The sequence below is a fragment of the Somniosus microcephalus genome, chromosome 7 (assembly GCF_052327205.1).
Source record: "Somniosus microcephalus isolate GS21.2 chromosome 7, FLI_Smic_1.0, whole genome shotgun sequence".
In the NCBI taxonomy this organism is placed as follows: domain Eukaryota; kingdom Metazoa; phylum Chordata; class Chondrichthyes; order Squaliformes; family Somniosidae; genus Somniosus; species Somniosus microcephalus.
The window spans coordinates 19,951,588-19,976,376 of record NC_140993.1 but is presented as its reverse complement, the minus strand read 5'-3'; the positions used below and the strand labels follow the sequence as shown (position 1 = coordinate 19,976,376).

The following is a 24,789-nucleotide window of genomic DNA, read 5'->3' as shown; positions in this document are numbered from 1 at the left end:
CTACCCCGTCACCCCACCTCCCCATTACGTCATCAAGTGTGTCGGAGGAATGAGTGTTTACACAAACATTCACAATGCTCTCTGAATAAGTGTAACAAAGTGTCAGCCGTGGCTCAGTGGGTAGCGCTCTCTCGCCTCGGAGTCAGAAGGTCGTGGGTTCAAGTCCCACTCCAGAGACTTGAGCACAAAAACCTAGGTCGACACTCCCAGTGCAGTGCTGAGAGAAGGCTGCACTGTCGGAGGTGCCGTCTTTCAGATGTGATATTAAACCTGCTCTCGGGTGGACGTAAAAGATCCCGTGGCACTATTTCGAAGAGGAGCAGGGGAGTTATCCCCGGTGTCCTGGCCAATATTTATCCCTCAATTAACATCACAAACAGATTATCTGTTTGTGGGAGCTTGCTGAGCGCAAACTGGCTGCCGCGTTTCCTATGTTACAACAGTGACTACTCTTCAAAAGTACTTCATTGACTGTAAAGCGCTTTAGGACATCCAGTGGTCGTGAAAAGCGCTATATAAATGCAAGTCTTGCTTTAAAACTGTTATTATTTTGGCAGAAAAAAATGTTAGCAGTGCTTTGAAAAGGCTGAAGAGGAATAGAACGCTCACCACTCTCTGTTGTACTGGGGACTCTGCGTCCAGGCTCAGAGAAGCGCACCACACATGTAACACGGAGCCGTTTGAACTTGGGACCTGCATTGATCAATAACAATGAAACGCGAGTTACTTATTTGAAGGAGGCCATGAACTAAAAGCTACATTAAAATCAAAAGGATTTTCACATACCTAGAAATGTGGTGCCAACCTGGGGAAGCTGCAACACAGGACTACATGCATGCTAAAAAGCAGAAGCAGCATGCTATAGACAGAGCTAAGCGATCCCACAATCAACGGATCAGATCAAAGCTCTGCAGTCCTGCCACATCCAGTCGTGAATGGTGGTGGACCATTAAACAACTAACGGGAGAAGGAGGCTCCATGAATATCCCCATCCTCAACGATGGTGGAACCCAGCAACCATCTTCAGCTAAAAGTGCTGAGTGGATGATCCATATCGGCCTCCTCCTGAGGTCCCCACCACCACAGAAGCCAGTCTTCAGCCAATTCGATTCACTCCACGTGATATCAAGAAACGGCTGAGCGCACTGGATACAGCAAAGGCTGTGGGCCCCGACAACATACCAGCTGTCATGCTGAAGACTTGTGCTCCAGAACTAGCCGTGCCTCTAGCCAAGCTGTTCCAGTACAGCTATAACACTGACATTTATCCGACAATGTGGAAAACTGCCCAGGTATGTCCTGTCCACAAAAAGCAGGACAAATCCAATCTGGCCAATTACCACCCCATCAGTCTACTCTCAATCATCAGCAAAGTGATGGAAGGTGTCGTCGATAGTGCTATCAAGCGGCACTCAATTTACAATTTACAATTTAAATCGCTTTATTGGCATGATAAGTTACATCTTATGTTGCCAAAGCATCAAAATACATTTATGGTTTAGCACATAAACGCAGTTCTATTCATACAGTGTATAAACAGGTATATCCCTGAGTGTATAAATATACATTCGCATTGTTTATATATATTTTTTTCTTAGTTTACTGGTTGTCCCTCTGTTCATGGCAAGCTGTAACATAGTGCGCCGCCAGTGTTATACAGCTTCTCTCCTCTCCCAGTAGGAATGGGAGTTTTTGGTTGTCATTCAGATTTCTGAAATCAGGGCATATTTGTGAGAATTTTTGGTAGAAATTCTCCCTGATGCCCTGATATTTTCCACAAGCTGTGAGGAAGTGCATCTCTGTCTCCACCACTCCCTGACTGCAGTGAGAGCATATCCTGTCCTCTCTTGGCAGCCTGGTCTGCCTGTGTCTGCCTTTTTCGATCGCTAGGCTATGTTCGCTAAGTCTGTACCTTGTCAAGGTTCTTCTCAGTTTGTTATCCTTTACCATGGTCAGGTAATCAGCTATGTTGTATTGTCTGTTTAGGGCCAAGTAGCAATTGAGTTTGCTTTGGGTTTTTGTTGTTTCTGCCCAATATGTCAGATATTTTTCCTTTTGCTTAGCGACGATTGTGTTGGGTCGAATTCTTTGTGTTACCCTGTCACTGTCCTGGGGCTGGTTATTGTTAGTATTGTTAGTAGTTACTTCACTGAGTCCCAGGACTAATTGACTGAGGGTATTCTTCTTTATGGTCAGCTCTTGGCATTTCAGGGCGTCGTAGTGATAGCATTGGGGATTGCTCATTTGTAGGTGATTCCAAAACTCACCAAAAGCCTGCTCACTGGTCCTGGCGGAACCCATACTGGGCATCATTCGGCTCCAGACCTCATTACAGCCTTGGTCCAAACATGGACAAAAGAGCTGAATTTCAGAGGTGAGGTGAGAGTGACTGCCCTTGACATCAAGGCAACATTTGACTGAGTGTGGCATCAAGGAGCCCTAGTAAAACTATGGGAATGGGAATTGGGGGGGGAAACTCTCCACTGGCTGGAGTCATACCTAGCACAAAGGAAGATGGTTGTGGTGGTTGGAGGTCAATCATCACAGCCCCAGGACATTGCTGCAGGAGTTCATCAGGGCAGTGTCCTAGGCCCAACCATCTTCAGCTGCTTCATCAACGACCTTCCCTCCAACATAAGGTTAGAAATGGGGATGTTCACTGATGACTGCACAGTGTTCAGCGCCTTTCACAACTCCTCAGATAATGAAGCAGTCCCAGCCCGCATGCAGCAAGAATTGGATGATATTCAGGCTTGGGCTGATAAGTGGCAGGCAACATTCACGCCACACAAGTGCCAGGCAATGACTATCTCCAACAAGCAAGCATCTAACCATCGCCCCTTGACATTCAAAGACATTATCCATCGCCGAATCCCCCACCATCAACATTCTGGGGGTCACCATTGACCAGAAACTTAACTGGACCAGCCACATAAATACTGTGGCAACAAGAGCAGGTCAGAGGCTGGGTATTCTGCGGTGAGTGTCTCACCTCCTGACTCCTCAAAGCCTTTCCATCATCTACAAGGCACAAGTCAGGAGTGTGATGGAATACTCTCCACTTGCCTGGATGAGTGCAACTCCAACAACACTCAAGAAGCTTGACACCATCCAAGACAAAGCAGCCTACTTGATTGGCATGCCATCCACCACCTTAAACACTCACTCCCTCCACCACCGGCGTACCATGGCTGCAGTGTGTACCATCTACAAGATGCACTGCAGCAACTCGCCAAGGCTTCTTCGGCAGCACCTTCCAAACCCGCGACCTCTTCCACCTAGAAGGACAAGGGCAGCAGGCGCATGGGAACACCACCACCTCCAAGTTCCCCTCCAAGTCACACACCATCCTGATTTAGAAGTATATCGCCGATCCTTCATCGTCACTGGGTCAAAATCCTGGAACTCCATCCCTAACAGCACTGTGGGAGTACCTTCACCACACGGATTGCAGCGGTTCAAGAAGGCGGCTCACCATCACCGTCTCAAGGGCAATTAGGGATGGGCAATAAATACTGGCTTTGCCAGCGACGCCCACATCCCATGAATGAATAAAAATGATAAGTTTGCGCTGGTTCCATTTACATTCAGTTTTTGTTCTTTTTGAGGACTCATTTTACATTTTTCAGGGGCGGGAGTGAATTTGGCCAGACTCCAATCCTTGTGCAATTATCTTGACTAGTGTCTGATGGACCAACTGCATTGCATCTCCTGCATTGGTGCAAAGTAGTTCTTGTATTGCACTAATTCAAGATGCGCAATATAATTGTGCTAAAATTGCATCAATCTGGCACTTCCTTACTGGTGTAAACGCTTTTGATGGAGAAGGAGGTGGTTGTGGCGGTGATGCATGGTTTGGATTCATATCGGTTGCAATTGGCAAATTTTGAATAGTTAATGTTAAAAGGTAGTACAGGCTTTAATGTTATAATGCTAAAAATTATGGGATTCGTCAACTCTTTTGTAACTTAATGATCACAGCTCTGTGTGTGCGCGCTTAAGTATGCCTGTGCGCTTAAGTATGCCTGTGCATAGCACTGTTCCTTCTGATTAGAGCAGACAGTAGACCACCAAGCTGTCTGCTCACAGTACTTGAAAATGAAATCAGCATCATATAGATATTAACAGCGATCACCATTATAATTTCGTAAGAAATCCAGCAACACACACACAGGTCCAATAATTCTATTTCAAAATGACTTGGCACCCATTGTTAAGCATTCTAAAGTATATTCTGCACAAACCCAATCTGATATCCTAAACATTTTCCAATCAGGTTTATTTAACAATTCAGAATGATACCGGGGCTGAGGACAAGTTGCATTGACTAAGCTTGTATTCCCGAGGATAGAAGATTAAGGGGTGATCTAATTAGGTGCTTAAGATAATTAAAGGAGTTGATAAGAGTCGAGAACAAGTTGCCATAACCTTAAAATTAGAGCTAGGCTGTTCAGGGGTGGTAAGAACATAAGTAGTAAGAGCAGGAGTCGGCTATACGGCCCCTCGAGCCTGCTCTGCCATTCAATAAGATCATGGCTGATCTTTGACCTCAACTCCACTTTTCCGCCCGATCGCCATATCCCTTGATTCCACTAGAGTCCAAAAATCTATCGATCTCAGTCTTGAATATACTCAAAGATTCAGCATTTACAGCCCTTTCTGTGTTTCTTGCATGAGGGCACCCAAATCTCTCTGAACACCAACATTTGAAAGTTTCTCACCATTTAAAAAATATTCTGTTTTTCTATTCTTCCTACCAAAGTGAATAACCTCACATTTCCCTACATTATACTCCATCTGCCACCTTACTGCCCACTCACTTAGTCTATCTATACCCCTTTGCAGACTCTCTGGCCTAGAAATTCAGCAAGGCCCCGCCAGCTGGCTAGCGCCCAAAAGTTAGCGCTGCGCGCGGAGCCAGTTGCGCCCGTCAGATATTCAGTTTTTGCGCCCCAAGTCGGAACCGGGCGCTATTCCAGGGTGTGCCCGCCCCCGCTTGGGGCGCTGAAACTGAATTTCAGCGCTGTAGGTGCCGCTGCGCCACCCCCTGCAGAGCGGCAGGCTGCGGTACTGCAGGCCTCCTCCTTCTCTTAAGGGGGAGGTGCCTGCAACGGGGAGCTCGCCGCTTGATAGTGCCGGCAAATGAGCCCGGTACCACGGAGAAGTGCCGGGCTCGCGGAAAGCAGCCGGCATTGCCGCGGGGGGGGGGGGGGGGTGGAGGAGGCCGGGGAAGGAGGTGCGGCCAGGCGGCCGCCGAAAAAGCGGCCGGCCGCACCTCCGCCTTAACTAGCGCCACTAAGGCTGCAGCACGGCCCGGTCTTCACAACATTGTTTGCGGCCGCTGCGGAAGAGGCGGCCGCAACTAAATATGGGGGTCGGGCCGGTAGCGGGGCGGAACCGGGGCACTGCGTACACCGATGACGTCATCGGTGCCGGCGCAGCGCTACCGGCTACCGCCGCCATTACCGCAGTGCTGAATATCAGCGCAAACTCCTCTACTGGCGCAGAAGCCCTCTTTGGGCGGTAACTGGTCGCACACGCAACTGAATTTCTAGCCCTCTGTGTTCTCCTCACAGCTTACTGTCCCACCTAGCTTTATATCATCAGCAAACTTGGATACATTACACTCGGTCCCTTCATCTAGGTCATTAATATAGATTGTAAATAGCTGAGGCCGCAACACTGATCCTTGCGGCACCCCACTAGTTACAGCCTGCCAACCTGAAAAAGATCCATTTATCCCTACTCTCTGTTTTCTGTCCGTTAACCAATCCTCTATCCATGCTGCTATATTACCCCCAACCCCATGAGCCCTAATCTTATGTAATAGTCTTTTATGTGGCACCTTATCGAATGTCTTTTGGAAATCCAAATATACTACATTCACTGGTTCCCCTTTATCTACCCTGCTAGTTACATCCTCAAAAAACTTGAAAAAATTTGTCAAACATGATTTCCCTTTCATAAAACCATGTTGACTTTGCCTAATCATGTTATGATTTTCTAAGTGCCCTGATACCACTTCCTTAACAATGGATTCCAGCATTTTCCCCGACGACTTATGTCAGGCTAACTGGTCTGTAGTTCCCCGTTTTCTCTCTCCCTCCTTTCTTGAATAGTGGTGTTACATTTGCGACCTTCCAATCTGCTGGGACCGTTCTAGAATCTAGGGAATTTTGGAAGATCAAAACCAATGCACGCACTATGTCTTCAGCCGCCTCTTTTAGAACCCTAGGCTGTAGGCTGTCAGGTCCGGGGAATTTGTCAGCTTTTAGTCTCATTAGTTTCTCTAATACTTTTTCTCGACTTATATTAATTACGTTAAGTTCCTCACCCTCATTAGACCCTTGGTTCCCCACCATTTTTGGTATGCTTTTTGAGTCTTCTACTGTGAAGACAGATACAAAATATTTGTTTCCTAACGTTTCTGCCATGTCCTTATTCCCCATAATAATTTCTCCTGTCTCAGACTCTAAGGGAGCAACGTTTACTTTTGCTACTCTATCCCTTTTTACATACTTGTAGAAGCTCTTACAATGTTTTTATATTTCTTGCTAGTTTTCACTCATATTAATTTTTACCCCCTTTTTATCAATTTTTTGGTCAACCTTTGCTGGTTTCTGAAACTCTCCCAATCCTCAGGCTTATTACTATTCTTGGCAACATTATGAGCTCCTTCTTTCAATCTAATGCTATCCTTAATTTCTTTAGTTAGCCAGGGTTGGATCACTTTTCCTGTGGAGTTTTTGTTTCTCAATGGAATGTATATTTATTGAGAATTATGAAATATTTCTTTAAATGCTAGCCACTGCTTATCTACCGCCTTACCTTTTAATCTATTTTTCCAATCTACCATAGCCAACTCGCCCCTCATACCTATGTAATTGGCTTTATTTACTCGAGTTTCGGACTTAGGCAAGTCACTCTCAAACTTAATGTGAAATTCTATCATATTATGATCACACTTTTTTTTAAATTCATTGATGGGATGTGGGCCTCGCTGGCTAGGCCTGCATTTAGTGCCCATCCCTAACTGCCCTTGAGAAGATGGTGGTGAGCCGTCTTCTTGAACTGCTGCAGTCCATATGGTGTAGGTACACCCACAGTGCTGTTAGGATTGTTTTTCGTAGCAGTTGTTTACAACTGAGTGGGGCTTGCTAGGCCATTTCAGAGGGCATTAAGAGTCAACCACATTGCTGTGGGTCTGGAGTCACATGCAGGCCAGACCAGGTAAGGACGGCAGATTTCCTTCCCTAAAGGACATTAGTGAACCAGATGGGTTTTTGCAACAATCGACAATGGTATCATGGTCGCCATTACTAAGACTAACATTTAATTCCAGAATTAAATTGAATTGAATTTAAATTCCACCAGCTGCCGTGGTGGGATTTGAGCCCATATCCTCAGAGCATTTGACTGAGCCTCTGGCTTACTAGTCTAGTGACATAACCACTACGCCACCGCCTCCCCAGAGGATCCTTTACTATGAGATTGCTAATTAACCGTGTCTCGTTACACAATACAAGATTTAAATAGCCTGTTCCCTGGTTGGTTCCATGGTGTATTGTTCTAGGAAACTGTCCCGAATGCATTCCATGAACTCGTCCTCCAGACTACCTTTGCCAATTTGATTTGTCCAGTCTATATAAAGATTGAAGTCCCCCATGATTATTGCATTACCTTTGTTATAAGCTCCTACAATTTCTTGATTAATATTCTGTCCAACGGTATAGCTACTGTTAGCGGGCCTATATACTACTCCCACCAGTGTTTTCTGCCCCTTGTTATTCCTTATCTCCACCCATACGGATTCTACTTCCTGATCTTCCAAGCCAAGATCCTTTCTCTCTACTGTCTTTATGTCTTCCTTTATTATCATGGCTACTCCTCCTCCTTTTCCATTCTGCCTGTCTTTTCGAAACGTCAAGTACCCTGGTAGTTCCCAACCTTGGTCATCTTGCAACCACGTCTCTGTAATGGCTATTAGATCAAACCCATTTATCTTTATTTGTGCCACTAGTTCATCTATCTTATTACGAATGCTTCATGCATTCAGATAAAGAGCCTTTAATTTAAATTTTTTTACCATTATTCCCTGCTTTGACCTTATTCTCTGCGGCGCTGCTACCGTTAAACTCTCTGTCCCTTCCTGCCACACTCTGCTTATTTTTACCCAAATTGTTACACTGCTCTATTGCCTTGACCGTCCTCTTTAGATTTCTCAATTGCCCCTCACCTGACCCCTCCCCCCCTTTTTTAGTTTAAAGCCCTATCTACAGCCCTAGTTATTCGATTCGCCAGGACGCTGGTCCCCACCCGGTTTAAGTGGAGCCCGATTGACGGAACAGCTCGCTCTTTTCCCCAGTACTGGTGCCAATGCCCCATGATTGAAACCCCTTCCTCCCACACCACTCCTTGAGCCATGCATTTAACTCTCTGATCTGCTTAACACTATGCCAATTTGCGCAAAGCTCAGGTAGTAATCCAGAGATTATTACCCTCGAGGTTCTGCTTATTAATTTACACCCAAGCTGCTCAAGCTTTCTCAGCAGAACCTCATTCTTAGTTCCACCTATATCATTGGTTCCTACATGGACCACGACAACTGGATCCTCCCCCTCCCACTCCAAGTTCTTCTCCAGCCGTGAGGAGATATCCTTAACCCTGGCACCGGGCAGGCAACACAGCCTTCGGGACTCTCTTTCGCGGCTGCAGAGAACAGTATCTATCCCCCTGGCTATACAGTCCCCTATTACTACAACATTCCTTCCTTCTCCCCCTACTTAGATGGCCCCCTGTACCACGGTGCTCCCCGCAGTCCTTTTGCTCATCCATACTTCGTACCTGTTGGGGGCTAAGGCTCCTCCATCACTACATCCTGGGTCCCCATACCTTCCTGACTCGCAGTCACACCCTCCTGTCCCTGACCACTGATGTCAGGAAGCACTTCTTGACACAAAGGGTAGTGGAAGTCTGGAACTCTCGCCCCCCCAAAAAGCTGTTGAGGCTGGGGGTCAACTGAAAATTTCAAAACTGAGATTGATAGATTTTTGTTGGGCAAGGGTATTAAGGGTTACGAAACCAAGGCGGGTAGATGGAGTTAAGATACAGATCAGCCGTGATCTAATGGCGGAACAGGCTCGAGGGGCTGAATGGCCTCCTCCTGTTCTTTTGTTCATTTCTAGTGATCCGGTTGATTTCAATACCTGAATGACTGTGCTGTCATCGGAATGAAGGGACACTAGACACACATCTGGTGACCAGCCCGTGTCATTCCCTGTAACCCTGACGCAAAACTCAGTGAACTCTGTGTTCTCGAGGACAAAAGATGGTATCTTCTGATTCGACGGCAAGCAGCTAAAATGTTCTTTGATCGACACTTGTCCATCCTGTCCACTGCAATGCTGCACCACCTTCAGTTCTACATCCTGGTTTAAGTAACTGCAAATGGCTTGTCTTCCACAAATAATTATCTGAAAGGGAACAATATCAAACACTGTTGCATGTCTGGGCTGAAAGGTAAAACACAGAAAACCAGCAAAAAAAAAACCAAAATGCTTCACATCTCTTGAAGACAATATTGCATATAATAATCATGGACTTAGTACACCTTCTAATACATATGGATTATTTTGAGATTACGCCAATCATTCTTGTGTATTGTGCATAAGGTACTAAACCAGATTCCAAGTTGCATTTTGAAAATCAGCTTATTACAGAGCACAGATATTTAAACATTGACACTATGGATACTGTTCATTTTGCAGCTATCCCCTTCTGATTTACCATAGAATCATACAGCACAGAAGGAGGCCATTCGGCCCATCGTGCCTGTGCCGGCTCTTTGAAAGAGCTCTCCAATTAATCCCACTCCCCTATAACCCTGTAAAAATTTCCCTCGTGAAGTGTTTATCCAATTTCCTTTTGAATGTTATTATTGAATCTGCTTCCACCGCCCTTTCAGGCAGTGCATTCCAGATCAGAACAACTCGCTGCATAAACAAATTTCTCCTCAGCTCGCCACTGGTGCTTTTGCTAATTACCTTAAATCTGTGTCCTCTAGTTACCGACTGTTCTGCCGCTGCAAACAGTTTCTCCTTATTTACTCTATCAAAACCCATCACGATTTTGAACACCTTTGTCAAACCTCCCCTTAACCTTCTCTGCGCTAAGGAGTGCCGTTTCGAGTAATGTGTATAGTTCTGGGCATCCCACTACAGCAAGGCTATTGGAGCCACAGAAAGGATCAGGTGAAGAATGCTCCAAATAGAGGATATAGTTGTGAGGAAAGGATTTAAAAAACTGGAGCTTTTTTCACTGTAGGGAAGGTTAAATGGGAGTCTGATGGAGGTTTTCAAAATTACAAAGGGTTTTGAGAGGGTAAATAATGAAAGATTGCTTCCAGTGGTTGGCAAATCGACAATAAAGGGGCAAAAACTCAGAATTATGACTAGAAGAATGAAGAGGAAGTTAGAATAGGGCGACCATATTTTCTAAACCGAATCTGGGGACACACAAGGGTGGGGGCACACCCATGTAGCCAGGACGCGTTTCAAGAAAACCGGCATGACGACTTTGTTGCTTCTGCTAGTGGAATATGGGTAGAGACAACGGCATTTTCACTTTACACCGAATCTCGAATCTTGCGTGCATTCTGGCAATAGTGCTATACCATCTATACTCGTCCCTGAATACTCTAAATTTTAATTTCTCAATTTTAAATCTGTTCCAAACAGACTGAGATTTTCCATATAAGGTGTGAAACACCCTGTCTCAGAAGGTTCCAGAAACCTCTTCCCAGTGGGAGAATTTAGGTCGTGCCTTATGCAGCTTAAACAAAACCACACGATGCACCAGCCACCAGTTCTCACTGCGCTCTCAACTTCTCCCGCGCATTTTAAAGATTCCACCCTCCGGCCAGTCACTATTGCCCGAAACACGGGGGGGGGGGGGGGGGGTCAGGTGATTCAATTCCCCAGAGTGCAGTGCGGCCCGAGCTACCGATGGGATCTTTTCTCTGCCGCACTGCATTGTGGGAAGGCGGGGCCACCATCGCCGCCTCCGTTCAACCGGCTCCTGGACTCTGATCCCAAGTTCAAACTGGGTGGGAACGGGCTGAGAATCTCCCCTCCGGCGGGGGGGTTGTCCATTTGCGTTTAAAAAAACAAAGGGGACGGGGACGCGTTTTCTGAACCGGGAACTTTTCCGGGGACAGCATTAGCCCGGGGACATATTACCTAATCCGGCGACTGTCCCCGAAAAACGGGGCCATACGGTCAACCTAAGTTAGAAGACATTTTTCACACAGCATGTTATTAGATTATGGGCCGAATGGCCTCTTTCTGTGCCATAAATTTCTATGATTCTATGCTCATGACGTCAGTAGAATTAGTACAACAAACGCAGCAACTAGTGATTTAAGATTAAGCAGGACTGTTTAGCATTTGCTGTGCTGTATTCAACAATATCTTTCAAAAGGCCCAACTTATTTATGTCTTTATTGAAAACAAAGCATACAATTTTTTTTTCGTCTCTTCCATCTTTAAAATATTCAGCCTCGGCTTTGAAAGACAGCTCTTCTCGAAAAACAGAATAAAATGGAAAACATATTTCTAGACCACAAACTCCAACATTTCTCTTCTGTATTTAAAGGGTTGCGATATATTTTACAAAAATGGTTGGCCTTCATATGCAACCACATGAAAGAAACTTACTTGTTTTTGCACACTGTTAAGTGGCTGCACTTTGATGATCAGTGATGCTGTTCTTCCCTTGTACTGGATACTTCTAACAAATGTGCCTATGTTGTCCACGCTGAAGGGCTCGGACCAGCGCCAGTTCCCCCAGCCCTCGATACAGATGTGTAACAGCTGCACAGAACAATGAGCATGTTTGTATTGACAAATGGTCTCGGATAAAACAGTGCAACCCACAACATTTTATGGCAGTTACAGTTTTCTCCAAAAATTATTTGTTTCAATCTATTTATAGGGTGGTAACATATAAACAATGCGTAACATTTAAAAATAAACTGATCAATCAATTTGAGGAGAGGTGTACTTTGCCACGGCACCAGTGTAACTGCTGTGCTACCTGTGCATAAGCTGCAGTGGAACCAGAACCATTCATATATTGCCCCATTTAAACATGAACTAATAACAATAAGCCATGTTGGTACTGAATGCTATCCTTGCAGTGACTTAAAGCAGGTAAAAAGAAAGACTTGCATTTATATAGCGCCTTTCATGACCACCGGACATCCCAAAGTGCTTTACAGCCAATGAAGTACTTTTTGAAGTGGAGTCACTGTTGTAATGTGGGAAACCCAGCAGCCAATTTGCGCACAGCAAGCTCCCACAAACAGCAATGTGATAATGACCAGATAATCTGTGTTTTGTGATGTTCACTGAGGATAAATATTTCTAGAACACCAGAGATAACTCCCCTGTGCTCTTCTTCGATCTTTTACGTCCACTTGAGAAAGCTCGTTTAATGTCTCATCTGAAAGACGGCACCTCCCACAGCGCAGCACTCCCTCAGTACTGCACTGGAGTGTCAGCCTAGATTTTTGTGCTCAGGTCTTAGGGACTTGAACCCACAACCTTCTGTCTCAGCCATGTTGAAGGTAGTTTAGGTACCAATGAATGTGAATTAATGACATTTACTCCAACCTCAGTTTTGTATTTCAGTCCTGGCAGGATAACCTTTCGGTGAAGAGGTTATCCACAGCTGATAAGATTACAACAATTCATGAGCCCAGATCTACTGCTCAGACATCTCCTTAGTGCATCAGCAGCAAACTTCTCTATCAGGCAGAGTGGCAATTAAAACAGTTTGAGCTCCTAGATTCTTGATCAGACACCACAGTTTGCTTCTTGATCCAGTACTAGTTGAGTTCTATTGCACTCCTAAACTTAGTCAAAAATGGTTTAGTATTTGTGACTTGACTCCCAGTTAGCATCAAGAGATGGAAATTATGCTTCTTGATGTATGCGTTTGCTGTCAATCTGCATAGCATCGACAGCAAAGCAGAATCTCTCTCTCAGCTTTGGTAGGTACTGAGCAGCCATTCTGTTTTAACATATGACGACTTCTGATGCTTTCACTACAATCAAGCCAAAATGAAAATAGTCACAGCTGAACTGTTATGGCCCAAATTACACTAAATCAATTGAGTAATACTGGCCCGGATTTTGCGGTCAGCGGCGAATGGCCAGCCATTCATTACACTTGCCCACAGTCTTTCTATGGGCTTATGCACTGGTACTTGCTGTGATTGGAAATCCTTTTTGGCGCAGCACCCTCTAGAAGGGATCTTGGACCCGTGAACAGGTCAAGCAACAGTGTAACTCCTTAACCAATCAATCAGATTGAAGAATCCTTACTGAAACATGCAGAGTCTGAACCAGGAAGTGTCAGTCAGAATATTTAATGCAAAGCTAAATCATGTACAGAAAGCAAAATAAGGAGAGGGAAAGAAAGATGGGATTAAGAGAGCGAGAGAGAGATAAAAGAGACACAAAGAAAAAATGTTAATTCAGTACCCTGTCCTTGGATGATCAGCCATGATCTCATTAAATGGCGGAGCAGGCTCGAGGGGCCGAATGGCCTACTCCTGCTCCTATCTTCTATGTTTCTTTTCCATCATATTTTAAATATTGTTTGAGATTTAAAAAAATAAAAAATGTTAAAAAAGAATGAGACTCCACACTTGAAAAAGTTAATTTTCAGTGCCAGAGAGGTTGTTTGGCAGTAATTGAGACTTACACTGGAATGGACAAGTCCTAACTTTTTCTGGTGTGTTTAGTGGGTATCTATTACGTAAGTACAGCAACTTCACGCCGTTTCAGGTATTTCAATGGCGAGTCTCTGGCCGAGATTCTGGTATAGCGAAGCTTGTGAAGGAGCAGGGCAACTCGGCAACTGCGCATGTGCGGTTACCAGAAGTTGCTGTCCGATTTTACTCTTTAATAACGGTGAGCGCTGACAGCCTCACCATTATTTTTACCGCAAAATCCGAGCCATTGTTTTAAACACTCTGCTTAGGGCAAAAGATGTCGGGACCACAAAGCATACTTTTCAAATTATGATCGCTACCTGGGGGTTATTAATTGTTATTTATTGGGGATAGACTACAGGGGTGTATATATATATATTAAGCAGACTGCAGAGAGAGCTATGTATAATATTTCACAATCCCAACAAAACAATCGAGTTGTAGGCAGTTTAAAAAAAAAATCTTAATGGGTTTATTATGTTATAGTAGCTAGTAAAATAGCTAAAGCTATAATAATTTTGGAAAGCCTAAAAATATAATTGCCATTTCAATTCCAAATATGACTAGTCAGTCAATTCTGGAAACCAACACCACCAACAGCAAAAGGCTTCGCTGCATTTCAATAGCTTCAAGGCGCACTTGGCCAAGCGCACGGCTCTCCTGCACGTAAGTCTGTGTGCAATTAATTTGTTTAATTTATAAATATTAGTTAATGTCAAAGAAAAACAGCCACAGCAGTTGGATCCATTCGACCCAGTTAGAAAATCAGCAGAGAAAGAAAATAGATGGGATCATGTAGACTGTAAAAGCCTGAATGTTTCGATTAGATAAACTAGTAGCAGTGGGGAAAATTTACATTGGAAGTAATAAAAGCTTTTTAGAGTTAAAGGATATTTATTAATTTAATTTATGTTGGTTAAGCACGGCTCGTATTTTCAATTTAAATTCGAGACTGTTAATGGGTAGTACGGGCATGTGGGGTAAGGTTGCATGAATGATCTGCTGTACAGCCCTGCTGTTCATGGAGGCTCTCAAGGTCCCACCACCGTATCTAGGGTGCAAGTGTAGGATTTGTGATTTGCAATAGCATTAGTGGGACATTGGACAATTGGCCAAAAGGCATCATTTAACATGATGGTGACTGGCAAAAGAGCCTGAGGCGAGAGGAGAAGAAATTTTGTTTACGCAGCGAGTTGTTGTGATCTGGAATGCGCTGCCTGAAAGGGCGGTGGGAGCAGATTCAATAGTGACTTTCAAAAAGGGAATTGGATAAATACTTGAAGGGGAGAAAATTGCAGGACTATGGGGAAAGAGAAGGGGGAGTGGGACTCATTGGAGAGCTCTTTCAAAGGAACGGCACAGGCACGATGGGCCAAATGGCCACCCTCTGTGCTGTAAGAGTCTATGAAGACTTGATGACTGTTGGACTAACATTAAAACAGCAACACTATGCTTTAACAACAACAACTTGCTTTTATATAGCGCCTTTAACGTTTAAAGACGCTTCACAGGAGCGATTATCAAACAGAATTTGACACGGAGCCACATAAGGAGATACAGGAAACTCTCTTAACCGGCAAAATTCAGGAGTAGGTTCAGGTAAGTTTTACTATATATTAGTGGCCATGTAACCGGGGTTCCTGGATCTGTGGCCGTGTAACCGGGACTCCTGCACAAGTGCTGTGTAACCGGGGCTCCTGCACCTGTGGCCATGTACGGGGCTCTCGTACCTTGGTAAGTATACCTCTCTGTAATCCGGACTTTTTGATCAACCGGCACCACGTTGGTCCCGGATAAAAAAAAGTTTCCTGAATTAGGACAGGTGACCAAAAGCTTGGTCAAAGAGGTAGCTTTTAAGGAGCATCTTAAAGGATGGTGATGCAACAAGAGGCTTACGTTTCTGCACCATTGGAGGTCTCTGCCCCTGCAGTAAGCAGTGATGATAGAATACTCTTCAGAAACAGTCCTGCTGGGAAATGTCATTAATGGAGCACAACCAGTCAGGGTTGACTAACGTAAACTGTAAGATAGATTGATAGCCTGGAGAATTCACTCAATGGTCAAGGAGAAGTTTCAAGAGAGTTTCATCTCCTCAGATGTTTTATCTTGTTTATTTACCTACTTCAGTATATTAAATAAGCTGTGCAAGAGTCCATGGTAGTTCAAATTGACACATGCTGTTAAAAACATCAAGGCTAATGGGCCAAACATTTTTTTTTTCTTATTCATACTTTCCTATGCTTTTACTGCCCTCATGCATAAAACCCTCTGTTTTTTCCCCTGTCTGAATCAAAGATAGCAGCATTTATTCAGATATGGTTGGATATAGAACACTCCCCAAACACAACGGGGAACAAATGTTTCATAAATTGCATAATATTCCAGGGCTGCATCAAAAGGAATTATACATTTCGCAGTTTCTCATCATAATCTCTGCTTAAGAAACATTTTACCCTCACCGTGTGTCCAGGACAGTTTATATGTTTTTAAACACAGTCCATTATAAGCTGGGGTGCTTGGGATATTTTTTTTTAAAAAGCCTCCCCTGCTAGTGCAGAAATACCTTGGCCTGTAGCCTCGCTTTGAGCCAGTGTGTACATTACCTCATAATGGAGTCGAGTGTTTAATTCAATACTGCTTCATGAACGAAATGTATAATTCCTTTTGATGTAGCCCTGGAATATTATGCAATTTATGAAACATTTGTTCCCCGTTGCGTTTGGGGAGTGTTCTATGTCCAAAAAGAAGCATATTTTAAGGACAGGATAGGCTAATACAAGGACATGTCAAGTACTTTACGGAGACCATTCTGGTCTGATTTTCTTTACAGTAAGTCCCATTTGTAATTTTTGTTAAAAATCCATTTCCTTTTCACTGAAATCTTAATGGAAAAAGCAAGTCTTCCTACTCGTGGAATAGATCAATCACATTTTATTATGGAAGGAGATCTCCACTGGTATGAAGCGACGCGGGAGACAATTTTTATTGATTGCAGTCCTACTGACTTGTGATGTCTCCACCAGGAGTCTTTAAATCAAAATGAATTATGAAAGGAGGTTGTTCTTGAATACCTCTTCCAATGATAACTAGTCATCTCCTTCAGGAGTTACCAACTGCATAAAGAATGATAGGAGCTGAAAGATCTTTATGGTTATGTTCTTTCTATCTAGCTTCACTGTGCCAATCAGTGCTAGTAAAAAGTAACAAAACTTTGAGGAAACCTGATTCAATCAATGATGGCAAAATATTTTTAAGCATTTATCATTTTGCTGCTGGACTAATAGGGATAAAAATTAAAATTAACAAAAATTAAAATCAGCAATATTAAAAGCATAACTCATCTACAAAGAGAAAAGACAGGCTAATAGAAAAGTGAACTTCTTCGAAAAGCGGGGGAAGTGGAGACATAGGCCCCGATATTTATGGGGAGGGAGTCGCAGCTGCCGGGAAACTTGGACCTGTGGGAGAGCAGCAGCGCGGCCGGCGGCACTTAAAACCGGCGGATTCAGCAGAGGCGAGGTCAGAGAGCTTGGACCTGTGGGAGAGCAGCAGCGCGACCGGCGGCACTTAAAACCGGCGGATTCAGCAGAGGCGAGGTCAGAGAGCTTGGACCTGTGGGAGAGCAGCAGCGCGACCGGCGGCACTTAAAACCGGCGGATTCAGCAGAGGCGCACCAAATCAACAGCAGAGGAGAGAGGTAAAAAGTAATCAGAGTGTGACGTCACCAGGGAGCAGGTAAGTGATTGGTTGGTGAGTATTTCTCTTTTTTAAACTTTAACTCTGTAGTTTATAGTTACTAGGGTCTTTTCTGGTGTAGCAGGGACTGTTGGTAGACTATACAAGCGCCTTAGAGATATTTTTAATTGGTGATAGTAAATTAATTTAAATTAATTAAAGGGAAGGTCATGCCAGGAGAGCCCAGCCCCGTGATATGCTCCTCTTGCTCTATGTGGGAATTCAGGGACCCCGGTGCCCCTGATGACCACGTGTGCCAGAGATGCATCTATCTGCAGCTACTAGCAGACCGCATTGAGGCGCTGGAGCTGCGGGTGGATGGGTTGTTGAGCATTCACGATGCTGAGAGGGTCGTGGATAGCACGTTTAGTGAGTTGGTCACACCGCAGGGAAGGGCTGCACAGGAAGACAGGAAATGGGTGACCACCAGGCGGAGCAATAGAAGCAGGCAGGTAGTGCAGGAGACCCCTGTGACCATTCCCCTCTCAAACAAGTATACCGCTTTGGATACTGTTGAGGGGGATGACTCACCAGAGGAAGGCAGCAGCAGCCAACTTCCTGGCACTGGGGGTGCTCCTGCTGCCCAGGAAGGGGGGAAAAAGAGTGGGAGAGCAATAGTGGTAGGGGATTCTATAGTAAGGGGAACAGATAGGCGTTTCTGTGGCCGTAGACGTGAATCCAGGATGGTTTGTTGCCTCCCTGGTGCCAGGGTCAAGGATATCACTGAGCGGCTGCAGGGCATTCTGGAGGGGGAGGGTGAACAGCCAGAGGTCGTGGTCCACATTGGTACCAACGACATAGGTAAAAAGAGGGATGAGGTCCTGCAGCAAGAATTTAGGGAGCTAGGTGAAGGATTAAAGAGCAGGACCTCAAAGGTTGTAATCTCGGGATTACTCCCAGTGCCACGTGCGCGTGGGTATAGGAATAGGAAGATAGAACAGATGAATGCGTGGCTAAAGGGATGGTGCAGGGGGGAGGGCTTTAGTTTCCTGGATCACTGGGTCTGCTTCTGGGAAAGGTGGGACTTGTACAAGTCGGACGGTTTACACCTGAACCAGAGGGGAACCAATATCCTTGCGGGGATGTTTGCTAGCACTGCTGGGGGGGGGTTTAAACTAACTTGGCAGGGGGATGGGGTACAGAGTGGAGCTATAGTAGGGGGTGATTTACAGCCAAATACAGAGGAAAAAACAAGTCGGTTGGGAAGGCAGAGCAAATATGTGAAGGCAAAAGGGAATATGGCAGGGCTGGAAGGCATTTATTTTAATGCAAGGAGTCTTGCAAATAAGGTGGATGAACTGAAGTTGTTGTTGAACACATGGGAGTACGATATTGTTGCTATCACGGAGACATGGTTGAGGGAGGGTCAGGACTGGCAGCTCAATATTCCGGGGTATAGAATCTTCAGGCGAGACAGAGGGGGGTGTAAAAGGGGAGGGGGTGTTGCAATATTAACTAAGGAGTCAATTACTGCTGTAAGGAGGGATGATATATTAGCGGGTTCCTCTAATGAGGCCATATGGGTAGAACTTAAAAACAAAAAGGGGGCAAGCACTTTGCTGGGAGTGTACTATAGGCCCCCAAACAGTCAGGGGGAGATAGAGGAACAGATATGTAGGCAAATCTCAGAGAAGTGTGAAAATAATAGGGTAATAATAGTGGGGGATTTCAACTTCCCCAATATAAATTGGGATAGTCAGAGTGTGAAAGGCTTAGAGGGTGCAGAATTCTTAAAGTGCATCCAGGACAGCTTTTTGAGCCAACATGTAGAAAGTCCTACAAGAGAGGGGGCGGTACTGGACCTAATTCTGGGGAATGTAGCCGGGCAAGTGGTGGAAGTATCAGTAGGAGAGCATTTTGGCGACAGTGACCATAATTCGGTGAGATTTAAGGTGGTCATGGAAAAAGACAAAGACGGCCCGGAAATAAGGGTTCTAAATTGGGGGAAGGCCGATTTTAATATGATAAGGCAGGATCTGGCCAAAGTGGACTAAGAGCAGCTACTTATAGGAAAATCCACATCAAAACAGTGGGAGACTTTCAGAAGGGAAATAGAGAGTGTACAACGCCAACATGTTCCTGTAAAGGTCAAGGGTGGGACCAACAAGCAAAGGGAACCTTGGATGACAAGGGATATACAAAAATGCATTAGAAATAAAAGGGGGGCTTTTGGCAGTTACAAAAGACTAAAGACGGAAGAAGCCCTAGAGGAGTATAAAAAGTGCAGGGGCATACTTAAAAAAGAAATTAGGAGGGCGAGGAGGGGCCATGAAATAACACTGGCGAGCAAAATAAAGGAAAATCCTAAGATGTTTTATAAGTATATTAAGGGCAAGAGGATAACCAGGGAAAGGGTAGGGCCCATTAGGGACCAAAGTGGCAATCTGTGTGTAGAGCCAGATGATGTAGGCGGGGTTTTAAATGAATTTTTTGCATCTGTGTTCACTATGGAGAAAGACGATGCAGACACAGAAATCGGGCAAGGGGACTGTGGCATACTTGAACATATTAGCATCGAGATGGAGGAGGTGCTAGCGGTTTTAGCAGGCCAAAAAGTGGATAAATCCCCAGGCCCGGACGAGATGTATCCCAGGCTGCTGTGGGAGGCAAAGGAGGAGATTGCAGGGGCTCTGGCACAAATTTTCAGAACCTCTCTGGCCACAGGGGATGTACCAGAGGACTGGAGAACAGCTAATGTAGTACCATTATACAAGAAGGGTAGCAGGGATAAACCAGGGAATTACAGGCCAGTGAGCCTAACATCAGTGGCAGGGAAATTATTGGAAAAAATTCTGAGGGACAAAATTAGTCTCCACTTGGAGAGGCAAGGATTAATCGGGGATAGTCAGCATGGCTTTGTCAAGGGTAAATCATGTCTGACAAATCTGATTGAATTTTTCGAGGGGGTGACTAGGGGGGTGGATGAGGGAAATGCTGTGGATGTGGTTTACATGGACTTCAGTAAAGCTTTTGACAAAGTCCCGCATAGGAGACTGGTCAAGAAGGTAAGAGCCCATGGGATCCAGGGTGCCTTGGCGCGTTGGATCCTAAACTGGCTGAGTGGCAGGAGGCAGAGGGTGATGGTCGAAGGTTGCTTTTGTGACTGGAAGCCTGTGTCCAGTGGGGTACCTCAGGGATCGGTGCTGGGTCCCTTGTTGTTTGTGATCTACATAAATGATTTGGATGAGAATGTAAAAGGTATGATCATTAAGTTCGCAGATGACACGAAAATTGGTGGGGTGGTAAATTGCGAGGAGGAAAGCCTCAGGCTACAGGACGATATAAACGGGTTGGTCAGATGGGCGGAAAAGTGGCAAATGGAATTTAACCCTGAAAAGTGCGAGGTGATGCATTTTGGACGGACAAATAAGGCAAGGGAATACACAATGAGTGGTAGGACCCTAGGAAGTACAGAGGGTCAGAGGGACCTTGGTGTACATGTACATAGATCTCTGAAGGCAGCGGAACAGGTAGATAAGGTGGTTAAAAAGGCATATGGGATACTTGCCTTCATTAGCCGAGGCATAGAATATAAGAGCAGGGAGGTTATGATGGAGCTGTACAAAACGCTGGTGAGGCCACAGCTGGAGTACTGTGTGCAGTTCTGGTCACCTCACTACAGGAAGGATGTGATTGCTTTGGAGAGGGTGCAGAGAAGATTCACCAGGATGTTACCTGGGATGGAGCGCCTCAGCTATGAAGAAAGACTAAACAGGCTGGGGTTGTTTTCCTTGGAGCAAAGAAGGCTGAGGGGGGACCTGATTGAGGTGTACAAAATGATGAGGGGCATAGATAGGGTAGACAAAGAGGAACTTTTCCCCTTAGTAGGGGGGTCAATAACAAGGGGGCATAGATTCAGGGTAAGGGGCAGGAGATTTAGAGGGGATTTGAGGAGGAACTTTTTCACCCAGAGGGTGGTTGGAATGTGGAACTCAATGCCTAAAAGGGTGGTAGAGGCAGGAACCCTCACAACGTTCAAGAAGCATTTGGATGAGCACTTCAAATGCCATTGCATACAAGGCTATGGACCAAATGCTGGAAAATGGGATTAGACTGGACAGGGATGGATGGGCGGCGCAGACACGATGGGCCGAAGGGCCTCTTTCTGTGCTGTAAAACTCTATGACTCTATGAAACCTAAGCTAAGGTTTTAAGTTGCTAAAGTCAATGTTCAAGCCAAGAGGGCGTGTAGAGTCCTCAGGGGAAAGAAGACATACTGATTTTCAAACTGGCATTGAATTTGGTTGGAACATTGTAGGAGGGCCAAAGATGGAAAGGTCAAGCGTTGGAATGGGAGAGGAAGTTGAAAGTGGAAAACCACAGGGATGTCAGGTCACATTTGCAGACAGCATGAAGGTTTTGGGCAAAGTGGTTGCCCAGTCTGTGTTTGGTCTTTCTGTAATAGAGGAGACCGCACTGTGAACAGCGAGTGCGGTATATTAGATTAGAGGAAGTACACATAAATTGCTTTTCCGCACAGAAGTGGTGTTAGGGACCCTGAACAATGAGGTGGGAAGTGAGTGAGTGAACAGGTGTTGCGTCTGATACAATTACACAGGGAAGGGCCCAGGGTTGTTTTATTTTTTATTCATTCATGGGATGTGGGCATCGCTGGCAAGGCCAGCATTTATTGGCCATCCCCAGTTGCCATTGAGAAGGTGGTGGTGAGCCTTGGTGAGACCACACCTTGAGTATTGTGTGCAGTTTTGGTCACCTTATCTGAGGAAGGATGTTCTTGCCATGGAGGGAGTGTAGCGAAGATTCACCAGACTGATACCTGGGATGGCAGGAATGACGTATGAAGAGAGATTGGGTCGATTGGGCTTATATTCGCTGGAGTTTAGAAGAATGAGAGGGGATCTCATTGAAACTTATAAAATTCTAACAGGACTAGACAGACTAGATGCAGGAAGGATGTTCCCGATGGCGGGGGAAGTCCAGAACCAGGGGTCACAGTCTAAAGATAAAGGGTAAGCCATTTAGGACAGAGATGATGAGAAATTTCTTCACCCAGAGAGTGGTGAACCTGTGGAATTCTCTACCACACAAGGCAGTTGAGGCCAATTTATTAAATACTAGCTGGGGAGCCCCGCGTTGCGAGGGCAATTTTGGGGCGCGAGGGCAATTTTGGGGCGTTTGGTCTCCCTGCCCCTGTGTGTCCCCCCTCTCCCTGTCATGTCCTCTCCCTGTCCTATCCCTCCCTCCCCTCTCTCCCTCCCCTCCCCTCTCTCCTTCCCTCCCCCCCTCCCCTCTCTCCCTCCCTCCCCTCCCCTCTCTCCCTCCCTCCCCTCCCCTCTCTCCCTCCCTCCCCTCTCTCCCTCCCTCCCCTCCCCTCCCTTGTCTCCCTCTCCCCCCCCCACCCCTCTGTCCCTCTCCCCCCCCACCCCTCTGTCCCTCTCTCCGGCCCCTCCCCCTGCCTAGCGCCTGAGGTCCGGTGCCGTTGCTGAGGTCCCCCGCGTATCGTGCGGCTGATGGACGGCCGCTGCGGGCGGGCGGGCGGCGCATGCGCGGTGAGTGCGGGCGGCGCATGTGCGGTGAGTGCGGGCGGCGCATGCGCGGTGAGTGCGGGCGGCGCATGCGCGGTCAGTGCGAGCGGCCCGCGGGAGCCGGCAAGGCCGTTAGCGAGCGGGAAACTTCGGGCGGCGCGCCCGCGCTCCGTCCGCGACACCTGAGAGGGGGAAGTAGAGAGAGACAGAGAGGGAAGAGGAGAAGAAGAGAGAGGGAAGAGGAGAAGGAGAGAGAGGGAAGAGGAGAAGGAGAGAGAGAGAGAGGGAAGAAAGAGAGAGAGAGAGAGAAATTTTTTCAGCTTCAGGCCCCGAGTCCCCCCTGCGCGAGGGTGAGGAGGGGGGGGTTGCTAAACACAATATAAAACTCAAATAAATTGTTAATTAATTGCCTAACACATAATTGAAATATTTACCTTAGTTCCCTAACACACAGAAAGTGTGGGGGAAAAAATCGTGGAAAATCAAGATGGCGGCCACTCACCTCGGTTCAGAAGGATAAGGCCCGCCCACACACGCACCGATTGGTCGACCGGTCAGGTCACCGAAGCGTAGGATTGGTCAATCGTCGAGTCACTCGACACAACTGTAGGAAGACCTCGACGTCACACGGTCGCTAATGAGATGCTAATGAGCGGAACGCTGAACGTTTTTGGGATACCGCGGGCGGGATTTTTGTCCGGCTGAAACGTAAATACGCCTATGACCGGTCCGGAATCACAAGCTTTCTTTTGAGGCAACGCGCGCGTCGGTACGCTCTGTAACTTTCAAACGTATAGAGACCAGGCAGACAGACAGACAGACAGAAGAGCCACTTTATATATATAGATATTCAAGAAGGAGTTAGATATATTTCTTAAGGCTAAAGGGATCAAGGGATATGAGGAGAAAGCAGGGACAGGGTACTGAGTTTGGATGATCAGCCATGATCTCATTAAATGGCGGAGCAGGCTCAAGGGGCCGAATGACCTACTCCTGCTCCTATCTTCTATGTTTCTTGAACCGCTGCAGTCCGTGTGGTGAAGGTACTCCTCCCACGTTGCTGGTAAGGACAGCTGGAGATCAAAGAGGTGGGAGAACGAACAAGAGTATCTTGGAAAGAGGGGAGAGGAAGATGTGCTTGGTGGCGTGATCATGTCGTAGTCGGCAGAAAATAACCTGCCAAATGCGGAGTCTAATGGCCCGGGGGGGGGGGGGGGGGGGTCAAAAGGTCAGGAGAGGGGCAGGAACAGGAGCATGAGAAATGGGGGAAAGGCACCGTTAAGAATCCTGTCCACCACAGCCAGTGGGAAAAGGAACAAATTTCAGACGCTTTGGCCTATAAAGTGGAAACACCGGAGTAGAGAAACTGAGGGAAAAGGATGGAGTCTTTACAGGGCGCAGGGTGGGAAGAAAGCATAACTCCAGACAGTTGTGGGAGTCTGTGGGCTTGTAACAGATGTTGTCTTTAAATTAGTGGTTCACTAACAAATCTGGGAGAAACTATTCACAATGCTGCAATTGCAAACATAGCTTTACAGGAACTTAATTTAAAAAGAAGTCATTTATGAGAGTTAAAAGACTTCCTCACGGCATTCCTGCATTGAATTTCGCTGTTGGTTTAGAAGTTACAATTTACGAATGTCCCTGGCATCCGCTTCTGTGTGGCTCACCAGGGTAGCACCGTGCTGTGTTTTCCATGTATTGCTCCTTGTAATATATGACCTTTCTATTCACATAAGCATCATGTGTCGGAAGAAATGCCGCAAGACAGAGAAAGCACGGCACTGTCCT

General features: G+C 45.9%; 1 protein-coding gene across 4 annotated transcripts in view; it reads right to left on the bottom strand.

Annotated features, from left to right (window-relative positions):
* vps13b (vacuolar protein sorting 13 homolog B) overlaps positions 1-24,789 on the bottom strand; it is a 1,087,794-nt gene that overhangs the window by 82,981 nt on the left and 980,024 nt on the right. For all 4 annotated transcript variants that reach the window (XM_085992288.1, XM_085992290.1, XM_085992289.1 and 1 more), the window contains exons 44-46: positions 11,715-11,870; positions 9,207-9,473; positions 610-693 (exon numbers count right to left, since the gene is read on the bottom strand). In XM_085992288.1, coding sequence (XP_085848414.1) covers positions 610-693; positions 9,207-9,473; positions 11,715-11,870 — 507 coding nt within the window. The remainder of the gene's footprint in view (positions 1-609; positions 694-9,206; positions 9,474-11,714; positions 11,871-24,789) is intronic.